Genomic DNA, 21,363 nt, shown 5'->3' with positions numbered 1-21,363 from the left:
GTTAAGAACTTAATTCATTCCGGAGGTCTGTTCTTAACCTGAAACTGTTCTTAACCTGAAGCACCACTTTAGCTAATGGGGCCTCCCGCTGCTGCCGCACCGCCGGAGCCCGATTTCTGTTCTCATCCTGAAGCAAAGTTCTTAACCCGAGGTACTATTTCTGGGTTAGCAGAGTTTGTAACCTGAAGCATCTGTAACCAGAAGCGTTTGTAACCCGAGGGACCACTGTATTGTTAATATTGTTTTACAGATTATAAACGTACTGATTTGTTAATCATATAATAGGACTTTTGCCGCAATTGTGAGGTTTAGCTTATTTTTTAGCTTTTGCTTTGCTAACCATGTTTTACAGATTGTAATTGTTTCACTGATGATTTGTTAATTATTCTCTGTGCTGTATTTGTGATGATCCATTATGTTCTATCAGGTTGTTGTTGTTTATTGTTTGCAAGCTGCTTTGGGATTCAGCTGAACGAAAAGCGGCATAGAAACATAATTACCAATCAAATCAAATATTGCATTTGAATCCAAATGCAGACCTCAGTGCCCATAATATTGCATTCACTGGATTAATTTACAAGTCCCTTAACAGCCGGGGTCCAGGATACTTTAATAAATGTCTGCTTCCTTATATCCCTGAGGACTTTGGGGGGGGGGTCACTGTTAAAGATTTCCCACAGCACAGTTGCACAGAAGCCATTCATCTAGTACTGGGTGCCTCCCACATGAGACAAGACAGGCAGCCCTGTTGAACCTGCAATACTCGCTTCTTTTTCTTTCAATAGGTGTTTTAAAAAGCTTTCTGATGATGTGGTTAACTATTTTGTTTCTATCTATCGCAAATTTTACAGTACCCTGCTTAGAAACTGTGGCTGTGTACACACCTGTTGAAATATACTTAGAGTCGAGTGTGAATTTCATGCTCTTTATTCAGCTTATAGTAGCAATGAATGAATCTTTTCCCCCAAAACGTCTAGCTATATATACATTATTTACACAATGGGCCCCGCGTGATTGGCTAATTCCGGGCTGCTCCTGTAGGCCAATCAGGTTGCTGATTCACTTCCACCTGGAGCTGGATTGGGTGGCTCCTGCAGACCAATCAGACTGCTGCATTCTAGATCCTATTGTTCTAGGATTCAGCTCAGTACATAACAAATATATTTAAAGCGCCCCCCCTGCTCCCAATGAATCTTGGGAACTGTCATTTGTGAAGGGTACTGGGAACTCTAGTTTGAAGGGCTAAACTGTAATTTCCAGGGTTCTGGGAGGGCAGAGGAGTGCTTCAAATGTATGGTGTGTTTGTCAGGCTGTTAAGCTTTTATTATTCACTCATTTATCCCATCTAAGGTGATGATAAATGGCTGAAATAAATATACAGTGGTACCTTGGTTCTCAAATGCCTTGGTTCCCAAATGCCGAAAACCCAGAAGTACGGTAAGTGTTCCAGTTTTCGAACTTTTTTCGGAAGCCAAACATCTGATGCAGCTGTCGGCTATTGTTTCCCAGGCGCCTGCACCAATCAGAAGCTGCGCCTTGGTTTTCAAACATTTCAGAAGTCAAATAGACTTCCGGAATGGATTCAGTTCGGCGCTTTTAAGGACTTTTAAATTGCTGTTTTAGGGGTTGCTTTTAAAAGTCCGGAATGGATTAATTCATTTTGCATTACTTTCCATGGGAAAGTGCGCCTTGGTTTTGGAACGCTTTGGTTTTGGAACGGACTTCCGGAACGGATTACGTTTGAGAACTAAGGCACCATATCCAGTCTAAATTTGGGGCAGCAGTTCTGTGCAAAATGTTTCCTATTGAAATGACCTGGAAAACTTGCAAGTTCCCTTGCTATTTTCTTGCATTTCACGCCGGTCCCATTTAAAAAATATCGCCCAACCGTGGCGTTTGGCTTTTCCCCACTGCACCCCTTTTCTTATGAGACAACACAGCTCCTTTGGGATTTTTTTTTGAAGACGTCTTTATTCATCTTTAAACGGAAGCGTGTGGCTGATTTTTCTCCCTGTCCCTCTAGACTCCAAAATCCCTCCTCTCAGTATGGATGGTCCCTCACGTGCTCCATGATGGTTTTCAGAGCCAGCCAGGTCTCCTGGGCAGTCGGAATAATCTGGCTGGCGGGCAAGAGGAATCCGTACCGGCCGGTGTCTCTGAGTTCGAGACCAAAGGAGTATTTGATGCCTTGGTCGTAAGTCCAGTCGATGCTGCCTCCACTGGCTTGATCTGGAAGGAAGAAAAATGCTCAGGATGGAACAATCTGTACGAATAATAATAATAATAATAATAATAATAATTTATTTTTATTTATACCCCACCCTCCCCGGCCAGTGCCGGGCTCAGGGCGGCTAACACCAGTAAAATTACAATAAAAACATAATGGGGGGGAAACATTTTAAAATACAGGTTAAAAATACAATTATTTAAAATGCAGCCTCATTTTTATAATAGCCCATAGATCAGCAGTTCTCAACCTGTGGGACCCCAGATGTTGTTGGACTACAACTCCCATCATCCCTGAGCTCTGGCCTATTCCACAAAGTATTTAACATTTGCCGTGTTAAGGTGTCAAATAATATTGCTAAGCGTGTAAGCAGTTTATTGTTCAACCGAAAAACTGAAATATTTATCAGTGCTGGTAGCGAAACTTTGTTCTTGTTTAGTTGTTTAGTTGTGTCCGACTCTTCGTGGCCCCCTGGACCAGAGCACGCCAGGCCCTCCTGTCTTCCACTGCCTCCCGCAGTTTGGTCAAACTCATGCTGGTAGCTTTGAGAACACTGTCCCGCCATCTGGTCCTCTGTTGTCCCCTTCTCCTTGTGCCCTCCATCTTTCCCAACATCAGGGTCTTTTCCAGGGAGTCTTCTCTTCTCATGAGGTGGCCAAAGTCTTGGAGCCTCAGCTTCAGGATCTGTCCTTCCAGTGAGCACTCAGGGCTGATTTCCTTCAGAATGGAGAGGTTTGATCTTCTTGCGGTCCATGGGACTCTCAAGAGTCTCCTTCAGCACCAGAATTCAAAAGCATCCATTCTTCGGCGATCAGCCTTCTTTATGGTCCCGCTCTCACTTCCGTACATCACTACTGGGAAAACCATGGCTTTAACTATACGGACCTTGGTAGTGAAACTACAAAAAGCAACTGAGGTGGGTGTGGCCTCTGTGGCTCCACCCTCTTTCGCCTCGGGCTGAAAAGCCGCCCCCATCCTGAGCTGAGGAAGACCTCTGATGACCACAATACAGTATCAGGCATATATACTCACAGATAATGTTGCAAATGGGGCCAACTTTATATACGGTGCCGTAGAGAGAAGCAAGGGCATCGGCCGCCTTTTTTCCTAGTGCATCCTAGAAGGAAATCAAAAGTCAGTTGGCGGGAATCACAAAACAACCTTTGGGAGGACTTCCGGAGGCGGCGCCATCGGCAATGGCGGATTCCCTCTAGCTCTGAGGGAGGAAGCTCCGCAGAAATTGGGTCCTGCCACTACAGTGAAGCGGGGACCCTTGGAAAATCGCAGGCGGGTGAAGCCTGCAACCGTGGGGCTCGGCGGGCACCTTCAGCGCCCCCCCAATCTGTAACGGAACCCTGTAAAGGGCTCCGGAGTGGAACGGGGAGTCTGGCGCGGTGCTGAGAGTCAATCGCTACTTCTGCGGAGTGAAGCTGCACAGCCGTTGTCGGAGAGCGCTGACCTTTTTCCTGTGACAATTCGGCTTCTAAACAACAACCCGTGAGTAGGTCAAGTTAAGGATCGGGGAATTAAACGAACCAAAAATCAAGAATTTGGCACTGAAGCGGGAAGGTGTAAACAGGAAGTCCGCCTTCCTTTGGATCCCTGGAACATCTCCTACCAAAGGATTGATAAAACAAAGCTAGAGGTGTGGTTGGTTGGTTGGGTTTATTCTATGCATCGCTGGATGGTAAAACCACAATGACAACAACAACAACCACCTCGCAGCAGTTTGCAAGAGATAAAAACAGGAAAATCCAGACAGATTTACAACCCTGCTTTAAAACATACAAAAGTAAGAAAGAATGGGGAAAGCTTATAATTTATTTAGAAGACCACTGTAAACAGATGAAAACATTAGCAGGGTTTTAATCTCACCCGTAATGTAACAAATGCTATGGGCAATATGGATTGATATAAAATATAGATTACGAAACAATATGCGGTTGAAAATGTTGACAATAGGACCCATGGAGGGAGATTATATTTGTAAAATCAAATAAAAACCATTTCAAAAAAGCAAAACAAAACAAAACAAAACATGAAAAGGTAATGTGCTAAAACAGTTTAAAATCGTCTCGACTTTCTACAGATCTATGACAGATTCCTTTGTCCATTGCTCAGAAACGATGATATTAACCGGGTGAGTAAAGTATTAAAATGAATGGATTCTTAAAACAAATAAAGAATATGATAAATAAATTCAGGTAGGTAGCCGCGACGCAGTAGAAATATATAAATAATTTTTAAAAAGTCCAGTAGCACCTTAGAGACCAACTACCGTATTTTTCACTCTATAAGATGCACCAGACCCCAAGGCACACCTAGTTTACACACTCTATAAGATGCACACTCTATAAGATGCACACTCTATAAGATGCACCAGACCCCAAGGCACACCTAGGAGGAAAACAAGAAAAAAAAATTCTGAATCTCAGAAGCCAGAACAGCAAGAGGGATCGCTGCGCAGTGAAAGCAGCAATCCCTCTTGCTGTTCTGGCTTCTGTGATAGCTGCACAGCCTGCATTCGCTCCATAAGACGCACACACATTTCTCCTTACTTTTTAGGAGGGAAAAAGTGAGTCTTATAGAGCAAAAAATATGGTAGGTTTGTTCTTGGTATGAGCTTTTGTGTGCATGCACACTTCTTCAGATATTTCGTGCATGCACACAAAAGCTCATACCAAGAACAAACTTAGTTGGTCTCTAAGGTGCTACTGGAGAAATAAATTGGGACCTAAGAGGAGTCTGGCTGTGCTTATCTCTGAGCTGCAGGTCCAGCATCCTTTTCTCACTGTGGCCAACCAGATACCTATGGAAACCCAAAGCAGGACCTGGGTGCAAGGGCAAGACTCTTCCAGACCTGTGATTTGCAGCAACTGGCATACAGTGGCACAGTTGTCTCCACCAGCGGAAGCAAACACTGCCATTGCGGCTAGGAGCATTCTCCTCTGTGATTTTCACCTAATCCTTTTTCTTTTTTTAGCCATCTGAGTTGGTGGCTGTCCTGTGGCAATGAGTTCCACCTCTACCTCTAGCCACTGGAGACATAACCTTCGCCACTGTCATCGAGCAGCCGGCCAGCAGAGGGTGTTGTTAAGTTGTGGGTGAAGATATCAGATTCTTCAGACAGCTCTTGTTTATTCACAGGCCAGAACAGAACTGAACTGAAGGGTTCAGCCAACCTGCTTATATAGAGCTCAACTACATAGCAACAGTAACAACTTTCTGTAACTATCCAATCACTGAACGTCACTTTCGATTCCTTATTTGCATATGTGGACCTGAGTGAAAACTATCTACAGTATCCCCCTGCTGGCCCAGGGTGAGAACTTCGGTCCATAACAGGCGTCTCTGCTAGTCCAGCCAAGTCCAGCCTGGGGCCTTACCAGTTCTTCGTAATCCTTGATGGCGGCGGCGCAATTGTAGCCGTAGGGGAACATCAGGAGTTGGGAGTAGCTGTGGATGCTGATGAAGGCCTTGAGGTTTCCGTGGCTCCTCACGAAATCCACAACGGACCTCACTTCCACCTCGGAGTTGGCGCTGGGGCCGTGGTAGGAGTCTGAGCAGGGGTTGTTGCTGGCTCCGGGTCCTGCAAAGGCGGGAAGCCCAAGGAACAAGGTCAAAACGAAAGCTCACCACGAGGCTGGGACTGCAGGCCCTCCGAGGGTCCCTATTTTCCAGGGACAGACCCGGATTTACAAAAAACCGTCCCGGTTTCTGAATTGATCCCGGAATGTCCTGCTTTTCCTTAGGATGTCCCTATTTTCGTTGGAGAAATGTTGGAGGTATGGTAAAAGTAAAGGTAAAATGACCCCTGACCATTAGATCCAGTCGTGGATGACTCTGGGGTTGCAGCGCTCATCTCGCTTTACTGGCCAAGGGAGCTGGTGTACAGCTTCCGGGTCACGTGGCCAGCATGTCTAAGCCGCTTCTGGCGAAGCAGAGCAGCGCACAGAAATGCCGTTTACCTTCCCGCCAGAGCGGTACCTATTTATCTACTTGCACTTTGACGCTTTTGAACTTCTAGGTTGGCAGGAGCAGGGACCGAGCAACGGGAGCTCACCCCGTCGCGGGGATTCAAACCACCGACCTTCTGATTGGCGAGTCCTAGGCTCTGTGGTTTAACCCACAGTGCCACCCACGTCCCGCCCACTTTTCCTTAGGAAGTCCCTATTTTCATCAGAGAAATGTTGGAAGGAGTTATGTGATCCCTGAGCCAAAGAGATGAGTAACTAACTATACAACATTTGGAAAATATCGGAAGGCCAGCATGTGTGCAGATATGGAAGTTGTTTAATGTTCAACGTTTTATTGTGCTTTTATACATGTTGGAAGCCACCCAGAGGGGCTGGGGCAACCCAGTGTGATGGGTGGGGTATAAATAATAAAAATATGATGATGGTTATGGAATAAGACGTCCCTGTTTTCATCGGAGAAATGTCGGAGGGTATATGCTGCACTTAAGGCCTCTCCTTGCTCCCACAACAGCTGCCAATGGCCTAGTGGTTAGGGCAGAAAGCGACAGTTTTAATATGTTTTATATGTTCTATAAGCTGCCCAGAGTGGCTGGGGAAACCCAGCCAGGTGGGTGGGGTCTAAATAATAAAATTACTATTAGTAGTATTAAGGAGAACTAGAATCTTGGCACTACCGTGGAAAAGGGCTGGGAGCCAAACTGATGGTCTCATGGAGGATAAATAAGAGCAGAATCCTTTGGGAATTTTGAAAGGGATTTGCACATCAAATAGACACCGTCTTCGTGGACTATCGAGGACTATTTCAGTAAGCCTTTCTTTCTGTTTGTATTGGAATTTGTTTTTAATTTTTGTATGTGGGATTTGTCCTTATTTGTTTTTCGCTCCATAGGACGCACTTTTCCCCTCCAAAAATAAAGGGGAAATGTTTGTGCGTCCTATAGAGTAAATGCAGGCTCCTTGGCTTCAGCGAAAGCAATGCGAAGCCTCCAAAGCGCAGAGGGAGCGCTCCCTCCGCGCTCTGGAGGCTACGCGTTGCTTTCGCTGAAGCCTGGAGAGCGAGAGGGGTCGGTGCGCACCAGCCCCTCTCGCTCTCCAGGCTTCTCCAGCGCTCCCTCTAGCTATTCTGGCTTTTGGATGGCCCCGCGAAGCCTCCGCAGGGCACAGGGATGAAAGCTAGACCAGCTATCCCAGCTGCTATCCCAGAAGCCAGATCCCTCTTGCTGTTCTGGCTTCTGGGATTCAGATTTTTTTTTTCTTGTTTCCTCTCCCCCAAACTAGGTGCGTCCTATCGTCTGGTGCATCCTATAGAGTGAAAAGTATATATTTTATTTTTAAACTGTTGATGTTTTGCCCTGTGTAATGGCTTCAAGATATTTTATGGAGGATGATTCATAAATGGAATCAGTCGAGCAAAGCATCGTGCCCTGTTGCGTCAGCTCAATATTAAATCCTTCTGCCTACCTACCTCCAAAGCCGGCGTCCCAGTTCCTGTTTGGATCAGCCCCAAAACATAAGCTGCCAGGAATCTTGGAGCGGGTCTTCCTCCACATACGATTCTGAAAGTCAGAGAGAAGAATGGCGCCGTTGGAAAAACCCTCCACAAAACACCAGGAGAGCAGCGAGAAAGGACCGCAATGGCTGAAAAGCTTCCCAGTTTGAATGGGAAGAGAAGGTGGTAGGTTTTCAAGGACTCACTTTGGTTTGAGAGAAGACGTATCCATCCGGATTTGCAACAGGCATCAGAAAAACATCCATTGCGTTTAACAGGGAAGTTACTGACGGATCGTTCCCATAGTCACTGGCAATCTGGAGAGGGCAGGAGAGGTCACAGGGCTATTTTTGTCTCAATCTGTATATTATTATTATTATTATTATTATTATTATTATTACTTGTATACCACCCTTCATTCACACAGATCTCAGGGCAGTTCAGAACATAAAAATCACAATAGAAAAACCACAAAATACCTAGTGAAAATAAGAACAGCAACCCAATAATCACCCCCTCCCACAATACATTTAAAAGGGCATTGGATGTTCCTTTTCAGCTGAAAAGGAACATTTTTACCCTGCTGCGTAAAGATGTATAATGAAGGTGCCAGGCAAACCTCCCTAGGGGGAGCGTGCCACAAACGGGGAGCCACCACAGAAAAGGCCCTGCTTTCGTGTTGCTGCCCTCTGTACATCTCATGTGAGGAGGCACACAAAGAAGGGCCTCAGATAATGATCACGGGGTCCAGTTCTGTCGGTTCCTATGGAGAGCGGTGGTCCTGGAGGTATCGTGTCCCTGGAGCATTTAAGCCTTTATAGTATGTGCACATATTCCCGTTTACTCTGCATGCAGCACACTCTCACGGCTGGTGTGGGAAGCGATGGAGACACAGTGTTAGCCACAGTCCATATTTATCCTGTCTCTCTCGTTTTGTATCTAATCCAAGGGACAGCTCAGTCGGTAGAGCACGAGACTTAGAATCATAGAATCATAGAGTTGGAAGAGACCACAAAGGCCATCGAGTCCAACCCCCTGCCAAGCAGGAAACACCATCAGAGCACTCCTGACATATGGTTGTCAAGCCTCTGCTTAAAGACCTCCAAAGAAGGAGACTCCACCACACTCCTTGGCAGCAAATTCCACTGTCGAACAGCTCTTACTGTCAGGAAGTTCTTCCTAATGTTTAGGTGGAATCTTCTTTCTTGTAGTTTGGAACCATTGCTCCGTGTCCGCTTCTCTGGAGCAGCAGAAAACAACCTTTCTCCCTCCTCTATGATTTGAACATGGCTATCATATCACCCCTTAACCTCCTCTTCTCCAGGCTAAACATGCCCAGCTCCCTTAGCCGTTCCTCATAAGGCATCGTTTCCAGGCCTTTGACCATTTTGGTTGCCCTCCTCTGGACCCGTTCCAGTTTGTCAGTGTCCTTCTTGAACTGTGATGCCCAGAACTGGACACAGTACTCCAGTTCTGGGCACCACAGTTCTGGGCACCTGAGACTTAATCTCAGGGTCATGAGTTCAAGTCTCACGTTGGGTGAAGAATTCCTACATTGCAGGGGGTCAGACTAGATGACCCTTGGGTTCCCTTCCAACTTTGCAATTCTATGATTCTTAGGGAAAACTTCACTTAGATGCATTTTTCTCCAAAACAGCTTTGAGCATAGCTGTCAACATTTCCCTTTTCTTGCAAGGAATCCTATTTGGAATAAGGGAAATTCCCTTTAAAAAGGGGGAAAGTTGACAGCTATGGCTTAGGGAGGAGGGAAAACAGCCGTTCTGTGTTTTCAGCTGGTAATCCTCTTCACCTACAGATGGCCAGCTTGAGTCGGACCTGAGTTTTGGTGGAACTCCAGGCCAAAAGGGTTGCAGTGGAACCTCTTTCTGAGAAATAGTTCTGCTCCCTTTTATCCTCCAGCGGTATGTTTATGAGCATGGGTCTCACTCATTTTGGCCATGCTCACTGCTGGCATGCGGCCCGCAGAGGCACGCCGAAGGCTCAATGCGGCCCTTAGGCAAAAAGGGATTAGCCATAGTTCAGTCGGAAAGAACAGCCAACCTTCTTCGCAGTCCAAAGGGCAGTAGCTTGCGTGACCCATTCTCGAGCGTGGATGCCGGCATCGATCCAGATCGCAGGACGGCCCCTTCCTCCGGTGCTGAACTATTGGACGGAAAGGGATGTTTAAGGGATGTTTACTTGCTGGATCTGCACCCTGCCTTTGCACCAAAATGTGTGCAGGGTGGCTAACAGGAGCAAAATACAACCATCGAAACTGTTGGGATACTGCCAGGGAGACAGTCATCTCCCAACGATCCATCTGTCTCCTGTAGAACATCAGTCAGTTAGCGACACGAGCCTCAGACACATTCCAGGACTCATGCATGCCCTTGCAGCAGACTCCGCAACAGAAGATGCACCCAGAAGAGCATATTTACAACATTATTCAGCGTTGGTCAGAACCAAGGAAAAACATGACTGCCTGCCTTCGTGTCGAGGCAACAGAGAGAAACAAAAGCTATATACAAAACGGAAGCATCCTGTGAGCAGGAAGTATGCAGGCTTGTGACACACAACACAAATATCCTAACATCTTCCCCCTTTCCATGTAACCTGTAGTACCTGTGGTTCAATCCAATTGCAACCTCTGTACATAAACCTGAAGTTGTTCTCTGTTAACAACCTTAGACAACAGATCAGCAGGAATTTCATTTCCTGGCATGTAGGACACCTGAATGAGTCCTTTCTGAATACACTCTCTTGCACGATGTAGCTTAATCTGCAAGTACTTGGTTCTTTGCTTGCAACTCTCTGAGTTCAGCAAAGCCAAACAGGATCTATTGTCTTGATACACCTGTATAGGACATTTCACAGAAACCCCAATGTCCTTAAACAGTTGCATCAACCATTCACAATCCATGAGTGAAAATGACAGAGCATTCTGTTAGGAAATATCCTAACAGAAACATGGCAGCAGGCTGATTAAATTGTTGGGATACTGCCGGGAAGATGGGGGAATCAGGCAGGCCCCCAGCTGGCTCCAGCCACCAGCCGGCAGCCGGTCTCCCTTGGAACACCATCAATCAGCGACACGAGTCTCAGATACGTTTAGAGACTTGTGCACGCTCCATCAGCAGAGTGTGCAAATCTTCTCACAGCAGAAGAGGCGGACAGAGAGATGTGCAAGCATGATGTACAGCATTTTATTCAGCATAGTTCAGGAACAGAAGAAAACATGTCTGCTTCCCTTTGTCTCCAGCAAAACAGCAGTAACACAAAAGCTATATACAAACGGAAGTTCCCAGCGAGAGCCGGAAGTAAACAGGCGTGTGACACACAACAGCCTGTTCCCTTTTAAGGTGGAACGGAACTATATCCTAACATAAATAGGCAAGAAGCAGCTAGCTGGGGGAGAAATTGCACCATTTGCAGTTAGATAATGATGTAGTAGTTAACATGAAATTGGCGTACCTTGAGGACGAAGAGGGGTCGTTTTTCATAAGACTCCCCAATCTGATGTTTGCTCACAAGCTGGGGGTATTCAGCCACAATATCATCCATAGCGCTGTAAATCTAAAATACAACATTGTGTGTTTTATACCGCTGTCAGAGAGAGGAATGTTTATGGGGGGGGGGGAGAAGGAGAGGGAATGTTGTATCTGGGGACAAGTGTTGGGTGTAAAGCGACAACGCTTGCAGTAAGTATTTTGCCTGTGTTATCCTGGCTGCTGCATGGAACAATGCATGACTGAGACCTTGAATCTGTAAGTAAAGCATGTTTAACTTACTTCGCAGTATGTGGTCCGTTCCTTGCAAAAGAGGGGAGTGTTGTAATGGGATAAGAAAGGTCTAACAAATTATATTTCTAACGTGACACCATTGGGCAACTTTTATGAGTTTAATTCTCTACCACTGGGGCTCTCTGTGTGCTAGCCCTTTCAAATCCAGGTGCCCAGCCCTTTCCTTTTGCTGTTCATCCACCCACACAAGTCCATTCAATTATTTAATTCCCCAGAAATACCGACTTAGGCAAGGCAACAACATCTGGCTCAGCACGAGGCATCTTCCTAACATCTCTTCATCTTACAGACGAGTGACAGCACGTCGCCCTCGCTGTAACAGCGCGGCAGATTTGGCACGCCAGGCCAGGGCACAGGACTGGCTCTCTGGGCCCCCCTGACTGCCAGGATCAACTACCTGCAGTTGAAATGGCCATTTGGTGCAAGAGCAGGTCCATAGGTCTCTGCCTGTGATGGCCTGGGAATCAGATTTGGAACCTGAGGAATCCCAGCCTGCACAGGAGTCCCCGCCTCCAGTGGCTTGAACCTGTGCTGGATCCTCAGGTGCAGGCACCAGCTGAGTCTGCTCTGGCCCCTGAGGTGATGGAGGACCCACTGCCTGCAGGTGCTCCACTCTCAGCCCAGTCAGGTGAAGAGGAGATTGCCTCTGGGTCCGGTAACCCTCCAGCCTCTCTTGAGCTGCAGAGGCACAGGGCAGAGAGGCGGAGGGAACTAAGTTCCCGCAGGAGGAGTGCTCACCTCCAGGCCAGGAGAGGCGGGTCACCTGTGGACCGGGGCCACCCTATGCCTCAGAGGAGATAAAGGCCAGTCAGCCCAGTCCCAGGTTGCGGGAGCAACATCGTTGGTAGCCTGTTCCTGCCTGCACCCTGTCCTGCTCTTCTGCCAGAGTTCCTGACCTTACCCGACTCCCTACCTTGGACCCCGCTTCAGCCTCGGACCAGACACGGACCATGCCGCACGGTAACCGCCCCCCCCAGGACCAGCACACTGCCTCTCCACCATCTCCATCTTGAGTTTGAAGAGAAAGACAAAAGCGGCGGGTTAGAGGAGGTGATCAAATCTTTATCCCACTTACGGATTCCAAGGGGTGATATGCGGCGTAGTTGAAACTGTTGCTGCCACGCTCTTTCCGCGCGTTGAGGTTCATCTCTCGGGCTTCTTCATCCACGATAGCCTAGAGCAAGAACCAGTGCTGGATTTACGTATAAGCTAAACAGGCTATAGTTTAGGGCCCCACTCTCTTGGAGGGCCCCAAAAAAATTTGAAGGAAAAAACTGGATGTACATTTCCAAGATATAAGATAAAAAAAGAAATAAAATAAAACCTACATACAGCAACAGTGTTTTGTGTTGTGTAGGCTCCTATTAGGTCCATCAATCATCATATAGCATATATTCAACATGAAAAACAGTGACAATTTGTTGTTGACAAAGGACAGCTGGACATATCAAGGGCCCCATTACCTTCAGTAGCTTAGGGCCTCATCAGACCTAAATAAAACCTACACACAGCAACAGTGTTTTGTGTTGTGTATGGACCTAGGCTCCTGTGGCGCTGTGGGTTAAACCACAGAGCCTAGGACTTGCCGATCAGAAGGTCAGCGGTTTGAATCCCTGCAATGGGCTGAGCTCCCATTGCTCGGTCCCTGCTCCTGCCAACCTAGCAGTTCGAAAGCACGTCAAAGTGCAAGTAGATAAATAGGTACTGCTCCGGCGGGAAGGTAAATGGAGTTTCCGTGCGCTGCTCTGGTTCGCCAGAAGCGGCTGAGTCATGCTGGCCACATGACCCGGAAGCTGTACTCCGGCTCCCTCAGCCAATAAAGCGAGATGAGTGCCGCAACCCCAGAGTCGTTCACGACTGGACTTAACTGTCAGGGGTCCTTTACCCTTTTTTTTAAAGGTCAAATCCACACCATACTTTTAAAGCATTCTCAACAGCCTTAATAAGGCTTCATGGTAGATTTCCTCCCAGCTCTTTCCCCCCCTTTTCCTACCTGGACATCCTCAATCAGGACGGAGTACTTGATTTGATGGGACTCCAGGAAGGCTTTGACATCTTGCAAGCAGGCAAAGGGGACCTGGACATCTGCCGGGCGACCAGGATATGAAGGGAAACGCCAGAAATCCAGCTGACAAGCAAAGATAAGCAAAAAAACATGAGTCAATGAATCGTCGAAAGAAATGTCATTGGCTCCGATGCCCCTGAAAATGCCGGGAACGTCGCAAAACCCTGAAGCCATCGCAGCGTCTCACAGCAACGGAAAACCCCAAATCCCCATCTTTGTTGAGTACGCTAGCCAGAAACAGTGTCATGATGGTGGGGGAGCGTGGGGTGGGGGCAGGGAGAGAGTTTCCTCCTTTGCCACCACTCCTGGGAGTCAGAGAAGCCAGTCAAGTCGAACCCAACATGGAAGGGACATTTGGACCTGCAGGGACTGTGTACCTGCTTGTAATAAACAGAAATCTGCCCTGATTCCCTTATGAGGGACACAAGAGCCCTTACAGAGTCCTTTGCAGGTTCTCCATCGGTTGGAGAGAATAACTGAGGCCAAGCAGAGAATATTGAGAAGCAACAAAGCAGCAAGAATACTCATCGCAAAGTACTGGAAGACACAAGATCTACCCACCCGGGAAGAATGGCAGATGAAGATGATGGACTTCATGGAATTGGCAGAAATGACTGGCAGAATCCGAGACCAGGGAGAAGAGTTGGTGGAAGAAGATTGGAAGAAATTGAAAGATTATCTACAGAAATATTGTAAAACTAAGGAATGTTAGAAAAATGTTGGAATGAAGTTACATGGCTTTAGCAGAAATGTTATAAAGAATTAAGTATAAGAGATTGTAATTGGATTAAAGGAAAAAAATAATGTCAGAATTTGTTAAGTTAAATGATAGGACAGAAATTTGAGGAAGATGGAAAGGATTTGCTGAAACAATTAATCGAAGTGGAATACAAAAAAAGGGAGGTGTGAGGAGGTCGCTGAAACAAGTAAAAGAAAGTTAATATCATTGAAAGTATTGGTTGTGTTTCTTTTTTCTCTTTTTTAAATTGTTTTTGTTTTATTTTTGTTATGTATATGTAATATGTTTGTCTTTGTATTGTATTGTATGGTTTTGTTATGTTTAATTCTTTTTCTTTTTTCTTTCTGTAACTTTCAAAACTTTAATAAATATTATTTTTAAAAAAGAGAGAATATTGAGAAGCAAAGCAGCTGGTAAGCCTGATCGTTATTGAACTGTTGCAACAGGGTGCTCCCCTCACACGTAGGAAAAGGAGGAGGAACCCAGAACCCAGGTGTGTCCGCCCTTATATAGACATTTTAAATTGCCTGCCCTGGAGTCCAAGACCACCCCCAGAAACATCATACATACATCACAGAAAGGGTGGTCTACAACAGAAATCTGAGTGTGTTGTTTACCTCCTGCCTGGCAGGTTACCCGTTAATGCTCACTTGACTGGATACCCTGGGGAGCCTGGCCATTCTTTTGTAATGATAAATACTTAGTTCCTGAGCCAGGTCACAGGCTCACCCTATTCAAACACAGGCATACCCTTAAGACAGGATTTGTGAAAGAAAAGACAATGGGGAGGCTTTTCCATTTCCTTCGACCTTGCAGAGAAAACATTTGGTCAGTTTGGGAGTCAAAATGGTTTCATGGCTGTCTTCCTGTGCTGCTTCAGACATGTGGTTTGTATATTTATGTACGTGTTTGCTTGGTACATTTATGAACATTTATTTTATATATATAAGACCTTTTTTTTTTAAAAAAATTTCATGCTGATTTCAGATCCAGTATAATCAGGACTCTGAGCAGGAACCGGGACTGCCGTACGCACCTAAGCATCTCCCTAATTACAGCCTCCCTCTTTGCGTGGAGCTTGTGAATGCCTTGGAGAAGCAGCCCAAGATAAAAATGAAGTATAACAAGCAAAGGAAGAAACAGGTGCTCCTCTGTGGAAGCTGGTGCAATTATAAGCATTATTACTTGTGCAACTTTTAAAGAACTGCAGTTATGCATAGCGTAGCCTGAGCTTCTGAGCTGAGCTTCCAGGGTATTCTTTTTCCAGAGGCTCTGTCAGTCTCCGAACAAGCTGTCTCCAAAGGGGTCCAAACTTCAATGTCTAAAACTCCTGGTAGAGGACAAGGATCTAGAGATCACGCTAAGGGTGGCCAAATTCTGTGCAACTGCCATAAAACTTAGGGAACAAGCTGTACTACCAAAATGATTAAGGTTTTAAATGACAATTTTAGGTTATATTTTAGTGATCAAGATTTATTTATTTATTTTATATATAATTTTTATTAATTTTTCCATTTTAACAATCCAATCAAATCACATTAAATACTCCAAACTATACAAATACATATCATATAGTCCAAATATTCTGCCAAATTATAAATTTTTGTTGGGGCTTCCCATGCTTCAAGTTCGGTGGGGCTCTAATCATCTGATGTTTCTACTGCCTTGAGTTTCCAATAGTTCCTTCTTTAAATCTTCCTGTTGTTATCCTTCCTTCTAGTGATCAATATTTAATATATATTTTTAACTGATGCTATAACTGAATTGTCTCTGTTCTACCCAATTGCAATCCAATGTGTTCCTGTAGTGTTTTATGATTTTTCTGATATTGTAAGCGAGCCGGAACTGGTCTGTGACCTTAGTAATAAAATTCAATTCAACCATTCACATTCAGGACGGAGAATTAGCCAACACCCCCAAGAGGAAAAACCACATACCTGGAGAGGTTCCAAAGCTTCAAGCTGCTTCAAGATGCGGACCTGTTCGTTGTTGCTTGGCTCCAGCCGAAGAACTTGATCTCTACAAGATTTTAAAAATGGTACTTAGCTCAGCTCTCTGCTGCACTGCAATTTTATCCAAGGTAGATTTACCACACAGGAAAGCCAATGTGAGCTTTGGGATGGGAGGAGACATTTTGATGTGAACCTACCAAGTCCGATACAGTGGTACCTCGGGTTACAGACGCTTCAGGTTACAGACTCCGCTAACCCAGAAATAGTACCTCGGGTTAAGAACTTTGCTTCAGGATGAGAACAGAAATTGTGCGGCGGCAGCGGGAGGCCCCATTAGCTAAAGTGGTACCTCAGGTTAAGCACAGTTTCAGGTTAAGAACGGACCTCCGGAATGAATTAAGTTCTTAACCTGAAGTACCACTGTATTCTCAAAACACGAACCTGGACCAAAATGCAAATTTCCCCAAAATTTGCAGTTCTCTGAATTCTGCGGAATTCTGACCAGACAACATGTACAAAAATGTGCTATTTTTCTAGAAAATGAGGTGCTGGAACTCAGTGTTCTCTTATAATGACACCTGAGAGGTGCCAGAACTGAGCTCTGGTGAGTTTTGGCTGAAAAAAAGCCCGGTTGTGTGGTGTGCTGAAAAATGTGCGTGGCTGAGAAAATCACACAGACAAATGCATTATATAAGGGAACCTTCATCTAAACGTGTTGTGCTTGAGGAAAAATGCACAGAAAGACGCTGACCGATTTCCATGGGGCCTTGTCAAAGAAACAGTCACAAACAACTTGCAAACTGGAATGCTTTTTTGCTGCTTTTCAAAGCAGACAGAGCAGGAGATCCCTCCCTCAAAGAGAGAGAGAGAGAGAGAGAGAGAGAGATCTGTCCTCGGACGTTTACCCATGAGATCGCCCACTTCACCACTTCATTTGGCGGAACTGGCACTGCTACAGGTCCATAACTCCTGTGCCACATTTGTAAGAACTAACGTATTTTTCGCTCCATAGGACGCGCTTTCCCCCCTCTTAAAAACTAAGGGGGAAAGTCTGTGCGTCCTATGGAGCGAATGCAAGGGGGAGGCAGGCAAGGAAAGCCCCCAAGAGCTTCGCGCGACTCTTGCGGGCTTTTCCCCAGGAGGGAGAAGGGACTGACGCAGCCAGTCAGTCAGGGATGGATTGCGCTCGTTGCCTTGGCTTCTTTAGCCGCGCTGGAGAGGTTGCGCAGCTATGGCAGAAGCCAAGACAGCCAGCGAGATGGATCCTGCTCGCTGTCTTGGCTTTTTTGCTCTTTGGGGCTGGGGGGGGGGATAATATTTTTTTTCTTGATTTCCCCCTCTAAAAACTAGGTGCATCTTGTGATCCGGTGCATCCTCTAGAGCGAAAAATATGGTATTTTAGTATGGTAGCACCTGCCCTTTGGAACTCCCTGCTACTTGAAAACCAGGCAGGTGCCTTCGCTGTGCTCTTTTCAGAGCTTGCTAAAACCATTTTTTATTCAGACAGGCCTACTCAGGAGTTTACAAAGCTGGTGCGAGTTTTATTCCTTTTTCATTCTCTTGCCATCTTGGCTTTTTGAAAGGCTGCTCATTCTTCTCATCGATAATTTTTCTCGTTTTGAGGTTTGTTTGCTGAAATCGAGCTGTGTATAAACCTTGGAAAATAAATAAGTATCAGAGTAAAATAAATAAGTACTGTATCAGTAACTCTCCTGGATCCCCAAACCCTCCTGATCCTTTGACGCACAACAAGAGCGGTGGGTAAACCCGAAAGCTCATACCTAGAACTAACTTAGTTGGTCTTTAAGGTGCTACTGGAAGGATTTTTTTTATTTTGTTTTGACTATGGCAGACCAACACGGCTACCTATCTGCCTTTGAAACCTGTTTTTCTTTTTTGCAATATTTCTTTAACTTTTACAGAGCTTCTTTAAATGCCACTAACGTTCAGAGAAATATTTGAGGTCAATTTGGGAGGGATAAAATGGTTTCAGGACTTTTTCTGTGGGGTTATATATATATATTTCTGTGGTTTATATATTCATTTATGAATACTTATCTTTTATACAGGTGTGTGTGTGTGTGTGTGTGTGTGTGTGTGTGTGTGTACCGGTATAAATATATATATATATATATATATAACCTTAATTTTTTTATTTCAGCAGCAATGCCAGTGATGCACATTAGAGCAGTGTAAAGATAAGCATTATTAAACCTGCCCCATTGTGGGATAAACGAATAATGAATGAATAAATCAGAGCAGGAACGACCATGTCTTGCCTTGAGAAACTGAGTAACCTTTTGGCTCAAAGGTTCACAAATAGTAAAACTCTTTGTTGTAAGTAAGGAACAAACACCTGACACAGAAGGATGCTGCTAGAAGTAAAGATATGCCTTAGAAATTCCTCTCTTTGTTAGTGGTGCAATTCAGACTAGGAACAGTGTGTTAGAAGTGGTTTGTGACTCTGGACACTTGGCAGATTTATAGTTTCAAGCTATAACTAGAAATGGCAGAGACAGGTTAGAGGGCTAAGGTAAAGGGTAAAGGGACCCCTGACCATTGGGTCCAGTCGTGGCCGACTCTGGGGTTGCGGCGCTCATCTCGCTTTACTGGCCGAGGGAGCCGGCGTACTGCTTCCGGGTCATGTGGCCAGCAGGACTAAGCCGCTTCTGGCGAACCAGAGCAGCGCACGGAAATGCCGTTTACCTTCCCGCTGGAGCGGTACCTATTTATCTACTTGCACTTTGACGTGCTTTCACACTGCTAGGTTGGCAGGAGCAGGGACCGAGCAACGGGAGCTCACCCCATCGCAGGGATTTGAACTGCCAACCTTCTGATTGGCAAGTCCTAGGCTCTGTGGTTTAACCCACAGCGCCACCCGCGTCCCTGGTTAGAGGGCTAGCGCAGGCGTAAAAGGCTTATGAATATTGGCAAGACGGCCCTTGAAGAAGATAAAGTTAATTAGCATGAACATGCGATGTATGTAAATGGACATGGGATGTATGTTAACGGTTGGGGGCACATATCAAGGAGAAAATGTAAAGGAGGCGTGTCGGAAAAGTCTGTAACTGCAGTTTCCTGACCATTAGGCGATTGTAGGAAGGAATTTCGGACTAGGTAGGATATAAATTATATGTGATGTAAACTGGAATGTATGCTGTCCTCTTTACAGCACAAGCTGGGTTGGGGCGGGTCTCCCTTACATCGCTGTTCGACAATAAATCTGGTTATGCCTGATCTTTTGTGTAAGACTCCTTTTTCTCACAGAGAAACCTGAATCTTTCTGGGGAAGATCCCTGGGTCATTTTTGTCTGACACCCATATCTGATCTATGGTGGAACCCAGGGAGACAAAACTGTCCACCACCTCAAGTGTGTGTCAGGAGCAATGCTTCAATGCCTCCCACATGTGGCTTTGGCTATCACATGGCAGCACAGAACTCCATACAAAGATGCAGTGCCGTCTTACCCATAGGCGCTAGGGGTGCGGGGCACCTGGGCACCGGGCTCTCAGGGGTGCCAGGCCGAGAGTCCGGGGCCCGAGAGTTGAGTCCGGGGAAGAGCTTGCCCATCTTTCAGAGCGCCGCTCTTCTGCTGCCGTGAGCTCAGGGGCGACCGAGCCAGCAAGACGCTGAGGCGGCCGGCCAGCTCTGGCCTCCTGCGCACCTGGGACTGGGCAACCTGGGGAGGGGGCGCCGGGAAAATCTTTGCACCCTGGAGCCACATATGCATAATAATAATAATAATAATAATAATAATAATAATAATAATAATAATATTTGGGGGGAGTTGCGCGATTCAGATTGTGCAACTAGAGTTGATTCCGAGCTTTCGCAGAACAAACCTGCACCCCCTCCACTTTTTGGGAGTGTTGGGGAAATACCCCGGAAAGTGTGAGATGATATTTGCTAAGTCGTCCCTGTAAATGAATCAGGACGGATGCTTGCCGAACTAAGAAGCAATCTTCCTGAGGGCATAGGAAGGAATTTTGAGGTTGCCCCAAACACAAACATACTCCAATCTCTAGACGAACTACAAAACTGCAGGCTCATCACAGCTATCTGCCAATCACCCATTCCCACCACCCTTCTGAGTAATACCCCTCCCCACCTTCTCACTATATAGAAGGGTCTGGAAACTTCTGTTTCAGTGTATCTGAAGAAGTGTGCATGCACACGAAAGCTCATACCAAGAACTGACTTAGTTGGTCTTTAAGGTGCTACTGGAAGGAATTTGTTTTGTTTTGACTATGGCAGACCAACACGGCTACCTATCTCTATCTGTACAAAACTGCCATCAGCCAGCAGGGTCACCCTGAGCCCCGAAGTCTGCTGGTATTGCAGTGTTTGAGAACCACATACCCTCCAACGTTCCCCTGATGAAAACTGGGAGGCACACCTTTTGGCGCTGCCCAAGTCAGCTGGCTTGCATGGAAGAGTGTGACCAAAAGACATGCGTCTTTTGCAAGCGCCAGAGACAACACTGGCTCATCTCAGATCAGAAGCCGGCTTCTGTGATTCCAGGAATTTCCTGGGAAAATAAGGGGCGGTTGGAGGATACGAAAGCAGCAAAGAAAGCGTTTCAAAAACAGTGGGGTCCAAAGGAGAACTCACCCAGCAAATGTCTGCAGTCCCTGGGAAGCCCCAACAAGGGCTGCAAGAAGCAGAAAGAGCCTCATATTTGGAAAGTTGTTCAGAAGCTGGAGAACGACGATTCAACGAGGCTGTATTTAAGCTGCGTCTAAGCCTTTCCAAAGTGGCTGCATGTGTTTAAATTCCCATGTCATGTCTGAAAGGTTTGAAGCACCTTGGTAGATAAGGGAGTATCTCTCCCTTGGAAAGTCTTGCTTGCCTTGATGTAATCATATAATTAATGGGTGGACCTTGATCAGCAAGGCTGGGACGCAGGAGGCCTTGGGGCATGGTAGTAAACAGCAAAATTGCAGAATTGTCCAAGCAACTGGATGTGGCCCAGATATTCCAGAGACAGCCTATTCACAGGTGAGTCAGAGTGCTGGGGCAGCTAACCCTGGTGCGGGGAATCCAAACGTTCCTGAACTACAACCAGCTCCATCTGGTACGCAGGATGAGACCCTCCCTGCCCGCAGACTGTCTC

General features: G+C 46.0%; 1 protein-coding gene across 1 annotated transcript; it reads right to left on the bottom strand.

The window, feature by feature from the left end:
- Positions 1 to 1,997: 1,997 nt before the first annotated feature.
- Positions 1,998 to 21,027, bottom strand: CPA2 (carboxypeptidase A2). Its single transcript, XM_081880085.1, has 11 exons — positions 20,862 to 21,027; positions 16,235 to 16,316; positions 13,487 to 13,621; positions 12,569 to 12,667; positions 11,165 to 11,266; positions 9,755 to 9,856; positions 7,900 to 8,010; positions 7,670 to 7,760; positions 5,614 to 5,816; positions 3,260 to 3,344; positions 1,998 to 2,229 (listed from the first exon to the last, which is right to left on the bottom strand). The coding sequence occupies exons 1-11, from the start codon at positions 20,924 to 20,926 to the stop codon at positions 2,042 to 2,044; spliced, it is 1,263 nt and encodes a 420-aa protein (XP_081736211.1). The 5' UTR covers positions 20,927 to 21,027; the 3' UTR covers positions 1,998 to 2,041.
- Between the last annotated feature and the right edge of the window lie 336 nt (positions 21,028 to 21,363).

This window comes from Podarcis erhardii, assembly GCF_964252035.2.
Source record: "Podarcis erhardii genome assembly, chromosome: 10".
Taxonomy (NCBI): domain Eukaryota; kingdom Metazoa; phylum Chordata; class Lepidosauria; order Squamata; family Lacertidae; genus Podarcis; species Podarcis erhardii.
This window is presented reverse-complemented; position numbering and strand designations above follow the sequence as displayed.